Source organism: Phyllobates terribilis, unplaced genomic scaffold (genome assembly GCF_046119375.1).
Source record: "Phyllobates terribilis strain yellow unplaced genomic scaffold, ASM4611937v1 Scaffold_4__5_contigs__length_816908805, whole genome shotgun sequence".
Taxonomy (NCBI): Eukaryota; Metazoa; Chordata; class Amphibia; order Anura; family Dendrobatidae; genus Phyllobates; species Phyllobates terribilis.
In genome coordinates, this window is record NW_027362764.1 from 410875197 (window position 1) to 410889469 (window position 14273).

General features: G+C 43.0%; 1 protein-coding gene across 1 annotated transcript in view; it reads right to left on the reverse strand.

Annotated features, from left to right (window-relative positions):
• Positions 1-2582: 2582 nt before the first annotated feature.
• GABBR2 (gamma-aminobutyric acid type B receptor subunit 2) overlaps positions 2583-14273 on the reverse strand; it is a 1360263-nt gene continuing 1348572 nt past the window's right edge. The window contains exon 19 of the mRNA XM_073678612.1: positions 2583-3358. Coding sequence (XP_073534713.1) covers positions 3193-3358 — 166 coding nt within the window. The 3' untranslated portion in view covers positions 2583-3192. The remainder of the gene's footprint in view (positions 3359-14273) is intronic.

Consider the following 14273-nt stretch of genomic DNA (forward strand, 5'->3'; position numbering starts at 1 on the left):
ACTGGTAAACCTACTGCCATGAGATAATTCAAATTCATGACTTCTGAATAACCCTGCCCCCATTGCTGATTGGCAGCTTTCTGTGTGCATTGTGTATAAACTGCCAATCAGTGGTGTGTGCGGGTTATACACAGCTCAACATTCAGAGAACTGGTAGATCTGCAGCAGATAAAACTGTGATTTTATCAAAACCTCAGCAAGCCCGGTAATCAGGGTTTCTGCAGTAAGAGGTATTTATGTATAGCACTGCGGCCAAGAAAACTGAATCCAAGGTGCCTGTTGTAACTGTATGGCACTATTGCAGAGCCATATGTGCATACCTCATCCTGCATACCTTATCCTTCCTACTCTGGCATTTGAATTAAGCAACTCTACGATAAAGACCTGAGACAGGTTGTCTCTAAACGTCTACATTTTTTCATCCTGTTCAACCTTTATCTCACGTTATTTTCATGTGTTTTCACCATGACATAAAAACACGTGCAATGTCAACTTCTGAAATTGTGGTGGATTTCTCGACTTTTAATGCAGTTGGTCTCTCTATGGTAAAACTCCTTAATATGTCATCAATGGTTATTTTACACCCTCCTGTATCTGCACTTGCACTGAACATAACTATCTGCTTTTCAGTGCTTGCACAGAAATTAACATAGAAAGAACAAGTCAGGAAATGGGACTGCCACCATCTTAATTCTTATGGACACAGAGACCTCCCCTGTTAAAACGTCCTGTCAATGCGCAGCAAGGTGTCACCCAGGGGGAAGCTAGGGTAAAGAGCATGAGGTAGGGGCTGAAACACTGCGTTCAATAAGTGTCATCAGGCTGTGTGCTGTTGTTTACTTACATTGAAGGTTTTATCACCAGGACATTATCATTGCTTAAACTAGCTGGCAAGCGCTTGCTAGTTCGACTTCACCCTCCTGTGATAAGCAGCTGTCATTAGACTATCTACATAGAGAGCTTGGTGTGGGTGGGGGCAGCTTTCTCAGCTTTCTCAGCTCTGCTGCAACCAAGATCTCTGTGCCACAACTTCTGCACCTAGTAAACTAAGTGATACATCGTTGGATTCAGGGTCTCTGCCCCAGCAATATGCTGCTCTCAGATGCGGTAGCAAAAACCTGGTGACAGATTCTCTTAAAAACTTTAATATAACCCATCATAACACTTTATGACATATTAGTAAGTTTTACCATTAAAACCTCTTTAAGGATGCCTGAGTGTGATTAAATGGTATGTCCATTGCTGATCTTTACCTTATTCCACATAAAAAGACAAGCAGCTTTATTAATACAATGCATTACATATCTCTTACTGAACTAGAGATACATCCTGCCCAGAGTTGTATTCACAGTTCTGATGGTCTTCATTAAAAACAAAGAAACAAACAAACTTGTTTTCAGACACAGCCCTGGACCAATTCATTGTCCTACAGTTTAAATGAAATCAGCAGATAAAGCTCCATGCAAACATTGGAACAGCCGAGAATGCTGGGAGAGTTCAGCTCTGAAGACTGCAGAACTATGAAAGCAGCTTTGGCCTATAAACCAGGCTAGGCCAGTTTCAGTACAAGATATACAAGTAATAAAATGTATTAACAAAGTTACTGAACTCTTAGTTTCACATGTAAGCTATAGCATGATGTTCAGAGATAGACGTTACAACCATGCACATACAAGGAGATGTTAACAGCTTTTCTGTAGCACAGAGTAAGACTAATGTATACGGAAAGTAGCTGAAAGTACCTGCCATGTTGTGCTATTTCCATCATTCTGATGAACAAGTCTTATTGTACTTGTATTTAGTTTAGTTTGAGATTCTTTTAAAATATTGATGGCTCATAGTAATCTAACGATTATTGAAATTCACTCTCATATTCCAAATATAAAGTTTTCTCCAATGCATATTCATCGTTTGGTGCATTTACCAATCAAACTCGGTGTGTATATATATATACATACAATGTAGTACAAAATTTGCAAAGAACTTTAATCCTGTCTGACATGTATCAATTCAAGACCTTTGTTGCAGAAAGTGGACTGTAAGTCTCATAAAGTTCTCTGAACCTGATGAAAAAATACTTCGGGGTTGGCTGAATTCATTAATAAAGAAAACGTAACACAATTCTGGCGCAACGGCATATGTCGTTAAACAGTGCGGGAATGCCTAAGGAACCTGAATCCACAGTAACATTGGTTTTATTGTACTTTTTTTTTTATCTGTGGCACTGTATGGAACAAATCAAACACAAATTGTGACAAATCATCCATCTTGTGACATATAAGCTATTTACTAGGTCCCAAGCCTGCAAGTCGCTCAGTTCTGTGCATTACAAAAAAATACAGAAACCTTGATAAAACATAGTCCCAAATGGCGAGCGCAGGAACATATCCGTTCCTAAATTCTCAGAAGTGCTGTGCTGCAAATTGTTCTGGCTCAGTACAGTAAAACCTTGGTTTCCTGTTGACTCCATACTGCTTTAAATATATACCATTGTAAAAACAGCTTAGTTCAGTTACAGAGACAAAACCTTGGTAATACTGCATGTCTTGCTGTCACCTGAGGGATCATTTGTAAAGATGCTCTTATTTTTTTGTCTGACATGTGAACACGAGCAGGGCTTATCATAATGGACTGCAATCAGCATCTCCGCAGAATTGTGCAAACCCGTGTGTGTTTCTCTGTAAATAATTCCTAGCTGTGCTGTCTCCTCCTTTTTTTTTTTTTTTCTTTATTAATATTTTTTTTTCCTTTTTTTTTACGTTTTTACATGTGTATAAAGTGTACTAACCAAAGTTCATAGCAGCCATAGTCGTAGCATTTGTGAGTTGGATTTAAAAAGTTACTTCTTTCTAAATTTCTTTATTTCCTTTGTGCAAGTTTCAGAATTCTGTTCTCTTGTTCTTTTGCTCGTAGAGTTTTGGGAAGAATTATTTTATCTGAGTCCTCTGAGTAAAGAAACAAAAACTCCACAAATAAGGCTCCAGGTATAACTCTGTGCATCTCTCTAACTCTTTCATTAAAAGCCCATGCTGGTTGAAATCGGCCTCCCAGGGTGACATCCTTAGAATTCCTCTGTCTCGATATATTAAGAGCAAATGTCACGTGTATAGCAAAGATTCTATATCAGAATGTGCAGTTGAGTCTTTCTTGAGAAATTACAGGAGTAGTCCAGGAAGCCTGTTTCAGCCATTTCTACAGGCCAGAGACCATGACTTGGAAGGAAGGCTGCACATGTCTGTGCCGGGGGCTGGCACTAGGGCTTACACACGGACTGGCACAGCTTGCATCCACGCCACCTATTGATGGCAAGTAGGCATGGTGGAGGATGGGTAGTTGTAACGATAGCCGTCGCTGTATACTGCAAAGAAAGGAAGAGAAGTTAATATCATTCATTTTCATAATAATACTCATAGGAAAACATTAAACATAATAATTTGTAAATTCATTTAGTAATCCCCCACAATCCCACCATATAATTTTCACATGAAAACCATATATTCTACTATATTCATATGTTTACATGACTTCATGTACTGTAGTTATAACTTCAAATACTGGTGCTCCTCCTAGGTTAGATAGCAGAATATACAAAATTTTAAGAGGAATACAATTAGTTCACTATGTTTTGATTATTTAAAGGCAAAAATAATCATAAACTTGAAGAAATGTTCATATTTTGATAGATTTTCATTTGCCTTTTATGCCACACAGAAAGGCAACTTAATTCAGATATAGGCCGATGAATGTTGTTCCATTCGTTTTGCAGATTATTCTGTTCTTGTGATTACAATATCCAAAGCCATAATCTAGTTCATCCAAGAACATCAAGGCTGGAACACGAACTGTGTCACGGAAGAACTGGCCAGCAAACTGATGCTTCATTATATGGTTATTATAGATTTGATTAATCCCTAACCCATTTTTCCCAAATATAAGGCAGGATAATCTTCTCCAGGTTATGTGTGAACATATCTGCATCCATTTAGCTATGAGTTTCAAATCACTGGAAAATGACAACCATCATATATATCTTTTCAGGTTTTTTACTTGAGTTAGAATTTTACATATTTCTCCTGCCATTATTACTGACCAAGATACACTTAGGGGCTACTTTACTAAGACTGTCATTTCGTGTGCTCGTTTTAATCTATTCTTTGTTAGAGTGAAATGCACCAAAAATATCAAGGAGCCCACTATGTTAAAGAATTTGCGTTATCGTTGGCTCTAAGAAACTTAAATCTATGTCTTTAAAGCAATCAACTGAAGTCTTAGGACTTCAATCCCCACCAATCTGTAGGGAATTAAAAGGCCAAAAAATATAAAAGTTTGTACAAAAGTTTAGTCAGTATTTAACCTCTTTACCCCCAAGGGTGGTTTACACATTAATGACCAGGCCAATTTTTACAATTCTGACCACTGTCACTTTATGAGGTAATAATAACTCTGGAACACTACAACGGATCTCACTGATTCTGAGATTGTTTTTTCATGACATATTGTACTTCATGATAGTGGTAAACTTTCTTCGATATGACTTGTGTTTATTTGTGAAAAAATCAGAAATTTGGTGAAAATTTTGCAATTTTCAAACTTTGAATTTTTATGCCCTTAAATCAGAGAGATATGTCACACAAAATAGTTAATAAATAACATTTACCACATGTCTACTTTACATCAGCACTATTTTGGAGCCCAAATTTTTTTTTGTTAGGAAGTTATAAGGGTTAAAATTTGACCAGCGATTTCTCATTTTTGCAACAAGATTTACAAAACCATTTTTTTAGGGACCACATCACATTTGAAATGACTTTGAGGGGCCTTTATGTCAAAAATACCCAAAAGTGACACCATTCTAAAAACTGCAGCCCTCAAGGTGCTCAAAACCACATTCAAGAAGTTTATTAACACTTCAGGTGCTTCAAAGGAATTTTTGGAACGTGGAAGAAAAAAATAAACATTTAACTTTTTTCACAAAATGTTACTTTAGACCCCAATTTTTTTATTTTTGCAAGGGTAATAGGAAAAAATAGACCCCAACATTTGTTGTGCAATTTCTCCTGAGCACGCCAATACCCCATATGTAGGGGCAAACCACTGTTTGGGTGCACGAAGTGCTCGGAAGGGAAGGAGCGCCATTTGACTTTTTGAATGTAAAATTTGCTTGAATAATTAGCGGACGCCATGTTGCGTTTGGAAAGCCCTTGATGTGCCTAAACAGTGGAAACCCCCCACAAGTGACACCATTTTGGAAACTAGACTCCTCAGGGAACTTATCTAGATGTGTGGTGAGCACCCTGAACCCCCAGGTGCTTCACAGAAGTTTATAACATGGAATTTATGTTTTAGTCCCAATTTTTTTATTTTCGCAATGGTAAGAGGAGAAAATGAACCACAAAAACTTTTGTGCAATTTCTCCTGAGCATGCGGATACCCCATATGTGGGGAAAATACACTGTTTGGGCGCATGGCAGAGTTCAGAAGGGAAGGAGCATTGTGTGACATTTTGAACGCAAAATTGGCTGGAATGGAGAGCGGACGCCATGTCACATTTGGAGAGCCCCTGATGCGCCTAAACAGTGGAAACCACCCACAAGTGACCACATTTTAGAAACTAGACACCTCAACGATTTTATTAAGGGGTACAGTGAACATTTTGAACCCAGAGTAACAACACAAAAATTTATAAGATTAGGTCATCATATTGAATAAGTTGCTATTAGTCTTGAGCGCAAGTGCTCGCTCTTTGAGTTTGCATCGGGTACTCAGGTATGCACCATGTATCGCAGGTGCTCAAGTGACATGCTCAAGTCCCCCCCGCATGTTTCACAGTTGTTAAACACCCAAAAAAAGCAAGCGTGGATCACTCGTGCATGGCAGGCAATCACTGCAAGGTTTGGCCGCGAAGGATATGGGGCAGAGATTTGAGCATGTCACTCGAGCACCCGCGATACTCGGTGCATATCCCAGCGCCCGATGCAAATGTAGGGAGTACTTGCGCTCAACACTAGTCGCCATATCGTCCTCATTTTTTTCCTTACTTTTGAAAAAATCTCAACCCTAGCATAGCCCTAACCCTAGCACAACCCTAACCCTAGCACAACCCTAACACTAGCACAATCTTAACCCTAGCACAACCCTAACCCTAGCACAACCCTAACCCTAGCATAACACTAACCATAGCACAACCCTAACCCTAGTACATCCCTAACCCTAGCACAACCCTAACCCTAACCCTAGCACAACCCTAACCCTAGAGTTTTTTTTTATGGCGTTTTTCGTGCGGTATAAGTGATTAGATGACTTTATTCTTCGGGTCGGTGTGATTACAGCGATACCAGATTCATCGGGTTTTTATGATTGACAGTTGTCACACACTAAAAGACGCTTTTTTTTTGCAATGACTAGTTTTTGCATCTCCATATCTTGAGAGCTATAATTTTTGCATATTTCAGCTGACAGAGTCATGTGATGACTTATTTTTTGCAGGACGAGTTGCCATTTTTATTGGTACAATTTTCAGGCACGTGACATTTTTTGATCACTTTCTATTACGATTTTTGGGAGGTAGAATAAACAAAAACCAACAATTCAGGAATTGTTTTTTTTTTTTTTTTAATTCCATTTCACATGTGGTAAAATTGATAAGGTATCTTTATTTTTTGGGTCAGTATGTTTACAGCAGTATCACATTGATATTTTTTTTATGCTTTGGCACTTTTACACATAAAAACTATTTTATATAAAAAAAAAATTTCTGCATCGCTTTATTCTGAGAGCTATAACTTTTTTATTTTTTCGGCTGATGGAGCAATATGGCAGCTTGTTTTTTTCGGGACAAGATGATGTTTTCAGCGGTACCATTTTTATTTACATTCGTCTTTTTGATCGCGTTTTATTCCATTTTTTGTTTGGCGGTATGATGATAAACCATATTTATTCATGGATAGAATATATTTTTATTTTTTGGTGATTATTTTTTTCATTTTTTTAATATTTTTACAACTTTTTTTTTTTTTTCACTTTCTGACGCTTTTCTTACTTTTACACATTGTCCCACTATGGGGCTTTCACTTTTTGTAGTCTGATTGCCTGTATAGTATAGGGATGCAGCGGCATCCCTGTGCTATACAGCCTGTCAGCGCTGCACAGAGAGAAGTTACTTTGATTGCGCAGTGCGCATGATCAAAGTAGCTTTTTGCTGTCTGGTCACCATGACAACCATCGGGACCCGGCAGAGTGACGGCACGGGACGCCGGAGAGGAGGTAAGTATCGGCGATTACCTCCCCTTGCTCCCGGAATGCTGCTGTGGCGCCCCTAAGGGTTCAGTCGCCCAGAGGTACTGCACCTCACCCAGAGGTGGGGTGTCTCCCTTCTTTCAGGTAAGGTGGGAGTGCTGCACGGAACCCCAAACACCTGCATTAAACACTACACTGCTCCAGGCCGGCTAGAGGGGCAACATGCAGAGCGCAGCTGCTGAGCACTGACCCTGGCTGGAGTGGGGGGGACCCAAAGGTAGGGGGAACCAGTAGTGGGTATGGGTGGAGGAAATAGTTAGAGGGAGCACTTTAGTAGGAGTATAAATAGGGAAGCCATCTTACGGTGGCAGGTCAGTTCTAGGGAGCAGTTCAGAAGAACAGCTCCGGACAGTTCAGAAGAACAGTCCGGGAGCAGAGTCTCATTAGGAGATCTGCTCCACAAGTATGGCCAAGTCAGGAGGCCCAGGAGGGGAGCAGGGAGTAGGCTCCGCTCTAAGAAAGGATCCCAGGGGTACGGCGCGTGCAGGACGGCACCCGTACGCCCCGCATCTGTCAGAAGACAGAGGGATCGCAGCCACATTCTAGTCCCCTGAAGGTCAAGCAAGTCTGTGTAACTCCAACGGACAGGAGGGACTTCAGAGTACCTGAACAGGACTGAGAGTGGGCAGCATAGAGCAGGAGGGAGAAGAACCTAGTGTGAAGACGGTCAAAATAGGAACACAAGAAAGTGGGGTTCTGCCAGGTATCCCCAAGCTGCCTGAGGAAGGATTGAACCCCTGCCCAGTGAACGCAGCGCGACGTGGGAGGCCTTTACCTGTACAGTGCACCTGTGAAGTGTCTTAAGAACTGTGAGTAAAAATCTCGGATGACTGCACTGTACTGCCTCAGTCCATTCTTTCATCGGCGCCATTGTTCCCCCCTGCACTACAATGCCCAGTGCAACCACCGCCCCATCTTACACTGCCCTGAGGACTGCTCAACCTGTGTGGAGCCGTCCCATCACAAGCTGCCCTAACATCTGCCTCAGAGGACTGTTGCAGCGCTGGTGATCATCACCAGACACCACAGGTGGCGTCACGAATAGTGTTGAGCCACCCCCGTAGTGTTCGAGTTCGGTTCGGTTCGTCGAACACCCGTGTGTTCGCCGAACTGTTCGTCGAACACCTTCGAACACCGTTAAAACCAATGGCAGGCAAACAAAAACACATAGAAACACATAGAAAACACCTTCAAAGGTGTCCAAAAGCTGACAAACTGCTCAGAAGACACAACTAACACATGGAAAAGTGACAAGTACATATAGTCATGCGAAAAGAAAAGAGGTGGAGGAGTAAAAGGAGGGGGAGACACAGATATAGGCATGTCATGCCCTTCTAAAATCCAAAAAGTGAGAAGCCGAGACGGCCAGTCCGCTCCTGCCCGTGCCACCTCCGTGTCGCCGGGTTTGTGCCAGAGCCGCGGTGAACCCTGACGGCCAGCCCCCCTCTCCCAATACTGGTGCCTGTCCGCTGGTGGGTCGAGAGAGCCCCCCTGTGGTGGAGGCAGCTCTAAGCTTTTTAATTTAAATTGTCCCTCTAATTTGAATGAATACACTTTAAATCCATTTACAAGGATCTATTGGAGGGCAAGTCTCATGCCAGCAGCCGCGTAATTCCAGCTCCAGTAGCGTCCACTAAAGCTGCTGCAGTTAAAAAGCTTTTATAAGGATCGAGCTCGGCTGTCCACCGCAAGGCATCCTAGTGCCAGTCCCAGCCCCTATGCCTTGGGGTGCCTCCTGATGCTCTTCACTAAGTATCCCGTGGTCCCGAAGCATTTCCTTTGAAAAAATTAAGTGTCCAAACTACAGGTGGTGTAGCTTGCTTAACAGCCGGGATAATCCGCTGACTAGCAGACACTGCTACTAGGCACAAAGTATTTCCTGGGCTAGATGCAGTTAAAAATTTGTAAGTAGATACTCTCGTTGGATGCTGAGAAAGCATTCCATAGAGTCTCCTGGCACGCCATATATGATTCTCTTAAAAAGCTTGGGGTAGGGGTCTAGGGGACCCTTTTATAGCCAAAATCACGGCCCTGTATCACAATACGTCACCTAGGCTGAAGATAAATGGAACTGTAGCACCGAGGGCTCGGTTGCTACAGACGTATTGCACCTCACCCAGAGGTGTGATATCTCACTCTCAGATAAGGATGGAGTGTGGATCAGGACCCGACACCTGCATGCATTACACCACATTGCCGTGGGGCAGGGCGACCAATATGCCCCTGAGATGGGCACGACAGTCCCTGTCCCTGGCTGGAGTGGGGGGAGGGAACACTGAGGAAGGGGAACCCTGCAGTGCAGGAGCAGGGAGGAAGCAGTTCCTGGGTGCATTGAGAAGGGAGTATAAAAGGTGGGCACCATCTTAGTTCAGTGCAGAGAAGTCTGAGCAGAAGTGGCAGGGAGCAGGGGCTCTGCATGAGCTCTGCTCCGGAGGCGGGCCTAGTAACAGAGGCCCAGGCCTGCAAGAGGGAGAAGGAAGGAAGAGGAGCGGAGAAGGCTCCAGGAACGAGGAATGAAGGGATCCCAGGGGTGCGGACGGGCGAGTCGCCACCGCACGCCCGAATCCACCTGCGTGGAGGGGTCAGGCCAAAGGGGGAGACCGGTCCCCGAACTAGTGGAGGCAGGAAACGACCCTCAGCTGGAAACCGGAGGCTCTGACATTTTATGTGGCGCAGCCCCTTGCTCCACCCGCTAGGAAGGCACCACATAGGGTCAGGGAAACTGGCGCCAAGTTTACCAAGAGGAGGCCCGAGGCAGCCGGACAGAAGTGTTGGTAAGAAAGGCCAGACAAAGGACACACAAAGGGGGTCCTGTGAAGCGCTCCAAAGTTATCTGGGAGTTGTCTGAGCCCCTCACCTGGTGAGCACAGTACGACGTGGGCAGCCGTTACCTGCAGACGTGGTCTGGATAATAAGAACTGTGAGTAAAGGCCCTGAACTGCATCACTGACTCCGTGTCGTTACTGCTGCTGCCCTGCACCATCACCCCCATCCTCCGCATACACTGCCCTGAGGCTATACTCCTCCCGTGGGGAGTTATGCTACGCTCTGCTGCACCCACAACACCAGCCTTAGCGGTCTGCCCTGTAGCGGCGGTTCACTCTGACCGCAATCCACGGGTGGCGTAGTCGGACATTTAAACATCAAAACCACATAAATAGTTCCGCCACTGGTTTGACCGCCCTGAGCCACGGAACCGGATCGCCGCCACGAAGACTACAACCACCAGCATCCACCAAAAAGGGTCCGGCTCCGGGTGTCCCAAGGCCCAGGGGGTGCGTCAGAACATTTTCATCACCTTTCACAATCACCAATGGGACAAGGCAGGGATGTCCTCTGTCCCCTCTCTTATACATCCTAGTGACGGAGCACCTGCTCTCATCAATTCGCCATAACCCCAATATTAGGTGGATTGAGGTGGGAGGCACCGAGTACAAGTGCTCTCTATTTGCTGATGATGTCCTAGTATATATCACTCAATCACATATATCCATCCCTGCTGATATGGCTGAAATAGATCACTTTGTTACATGGTAAAATTTTAAAATCAATGCAGCGAAGTCTGAGGCCCTCGATGTCTCCCTCCCTAAATCCATATAGGATTCCATCCAGTCCAACTTTCCCTTTGCCTGGCCCTCACAGGGTATCAAATACTTAGGAATTCCTATTCATAGAGACCTCTCCCATCTATGTTATCTTAATTTTGGGCCCTTTATTGAACAATTCCATACAGACCACGGTTGGCAAGTTAGAACTGTAAGATTCACTACGTGAACCACTGGTGTTTTGTGGAAAAGCACATGTACACCGCGTTCCAAATTATTATGCAAAAAGTGTTTAGGAGTGATAAGGGAAGAATTTGTTTGTTTGTCAGTTAAACTCATTGATGGTGATGTGTGTCAGGGCTCTTTATATCACTGTAAGCAATTGCAGACACCTGTGCTAATTAGTTTGGCAGGTGTGTCCAATGAAAGGCAAGACTACTTAAGAAGGCTCTCTCACATTATTAAGCAGCCTACATTTTCTGCCAAAATGGGAAAGAAAAAGGATGTGTCGGCTGCTGAGAAGCAACAAATTGTGGAGTGTTTAGGTCAAGGCATGACTACAATCAACATTGTGCGATGATCAGGATGAAGTGTCTTGGCAATCAAGAAGTATGTAGCTGATTCACAGTACACATGTGTGCGTGCTGATAAGGGCAAATTGAGGACTCTTTCCTACAGGCAATTACGTCAGGTTGAAAGAGCAGCGGCAAAAAAGCCTTGTCATAGCAGCAGACAAGTTTTTGAAGCTGCTTGTGCCTCCAACGTCCCCCGAACAACAAGATGCAGGGTCCTTCAGAGGTTTGCAGCTGTGCATACGCCATCCTGTCGACCTCCTCTATCCACTTCACACAAGCAGAAACGGCTCCAGTGGGCCAAACATTACATGAAGACTGATTTCAAAACTGTTTTGTTCACGGATGAGTGCCGTGCAGCGCTCGATGGTCCAGATGAATGGAGTGGAGAATGGCTGGTTGATGGACACCCCACGCAAACACGGCTACAGCGCCAACAAGGAGGAGGTGGAGTAATGTTTTGGGCTGGAATCATGGGGAGAGAGATTGTCGGCCCCTTTAGGATCCCTGAAGGCGCTAAAGATGAACTCCATAATGTATGTGGATTTTCTCAAACAGCACTTCCTGCCATGGTTCAAGAAGAAGAACCGTGTATTTCACAGCAAGATCATTTTTCTGCATGATAATGCACCATCTCATGCTGCACATAAAACATCTGCATCTCTGGCTGATATGGGCATAAAAGGGGACAAACTTATGGTGTGACCCCCATGCTCCCCTGACCTCTACCCCATTCAGAACCTTTGGAGCATCATTAAAAGGAGTGTCTATGATGGCGGGAGGCAGTTCACATCTAAGCAACAGCTCTGGGAGGGTATTCTGTCCTCATGCAAAACAATTGAAGCAGAAACCATCCAAAACCTGACAAATTCAATGGACGAGAGAGTTCAGAAGCTCCTTTCGAACAAGGGGTCCTATGTGAAAATGTAACATCACCTAGAATAAAGTTTTGAGTTGAAAACTGTTTGATTTCAGTTTCTAACAACCTGCTAATGCTTATAATTTCAAAAATGACCATTTTTTTGGTCTTTATTAAAATGAAAAGGTTGATCGAAAAGTTTGGGGGATCTAAGAGTGTGTCAACCCAGTAGTCATGATTACTTCGAATTCTGACAATATGAGGGTCATGCTGCAGGTAGTGCAGCAAGAAGGCACTTATGTGTCTTGCGCATCTCGGAGCCCCAAAATTATTTTCCGGGCTAGATGCAGCTAAAAATTATTTTTAATTTTAAATCTGGTGAAGCTTATTATAGATGGCCTAATAGGATCAGTGCTGCACACTGCTACAAAGCCCAAATTATTTTCCAGTCAAGATACAGATAAACATGATTAGTAATTTGAAAGCTTAAAACGGTTGGTAGGGTGATTTTAACCAATCATCAAGCTTTTACTCTCCCCAGGATGACACAGGGGTAGAAAAGTAGTTTCGGATCCATGATTTGTTCATCTTTATGAACGTGAGTCTGTCTACATTATCAGTGGATCGGTTCGATAAATTCCGGTTTGTATATCGCGGCGCTTCCAAATAGGGCCCAGTGGATATTTACATTCAGGATTTATTAATTAGAATATAAAATAGCAATGTACAACGCGTTTCTACTCATTACAGAGTCTTCATCAGGTACAATTTCGTAGTCATGCTTATGGAAGGTCCCTTCATTATATAAAGCACTGATCAGGTTCATCAGGGTCATGGACCGCCCAGTTAATTAATCATGTTAATTGAGTTGGTTTATGCATGTGATTAGTCAATCATGCAATCTAAGGTTGTCTCTACTAGAGTAAAATCAAATAAAAATACTACAACAACTACAATAAAAATGCAACAACAACAACATAAAAAAAAAAAAAAAAAAAAAAAAAAAAAACACACAAAATACTTTCTTAAATGATTAAGAAGAAATAAAAACCTGTTTTTGGTTAAAATGTTTAAAAGAATGTTTTTCTCCCCTGCATGTAGATCCAGTAACACTATCGCTCACTATTGACAGATTGTATTTAAGAGGAAAATCAGATTCATAATAATATTTTTTTATTTAATGACTAATAAATATATGTTTATTGTTAATATATTCAAGGTCCTCTAATGTAAAGTGAACTCAGTGTGGTCCTGCCTGTTCAACTTTGTTTTTCTATCAAATATATTCAATTCTGTCATTTAATCCCTCTGGCTGTAGACACCGCATGCGATAAATCCAGAAGGATTCCTTTCTATTCAATGTTTGAATTCTAATCTGGGTGGAAACTGGTAGGGTGATTTTAACCAATCATCAAGCTTTTACTCTCCCCAGGATGACACAGGGGTAGAAAAGTCGTTTCGGATCCATGATTTGTTCATCTTTATGAACGTGAGTCTGTCTACATTATCAGTGGAGAGCCGCGTGCGCTTATCTGTCAGCACACCACCAGCAGCGCTGAACACACGTTCAGACAGAACGCTGGCTGCGGGGCATGACAAGATCTCCAAGGCGTAAGTGGCTAGCTCCGGCCATTTATCCAGATTGGAAGCCCAAAAAGAGCAAGGGTCCAGTGACACAGTCGTGGCTTCAATGTTTACTTGGAGATACTCCTGTACCATCGTCTCTAGGCGTTGACTATGTGTCAGACTTCTTGTCTCCTGTGGCCTTGCAAAGGATGGGCTAAAAAAGTGGTGAAATGATTCCGCAAAATTGATGTTACCAGCAGATACTGTGGTTCTGTTACGGTTTGAGTGCTGAACACTTGACGGTCCCACGGTTGGCAAGTTGGAACTGTGAGATTCACTACGTGCACCACTGGTATTTTGTGGAAAAGCACATGTAAGATTCTGCAACAGTCTCTGCTGATACTCCTGCATGCGTGCATCCCTTTCTATGGCAGG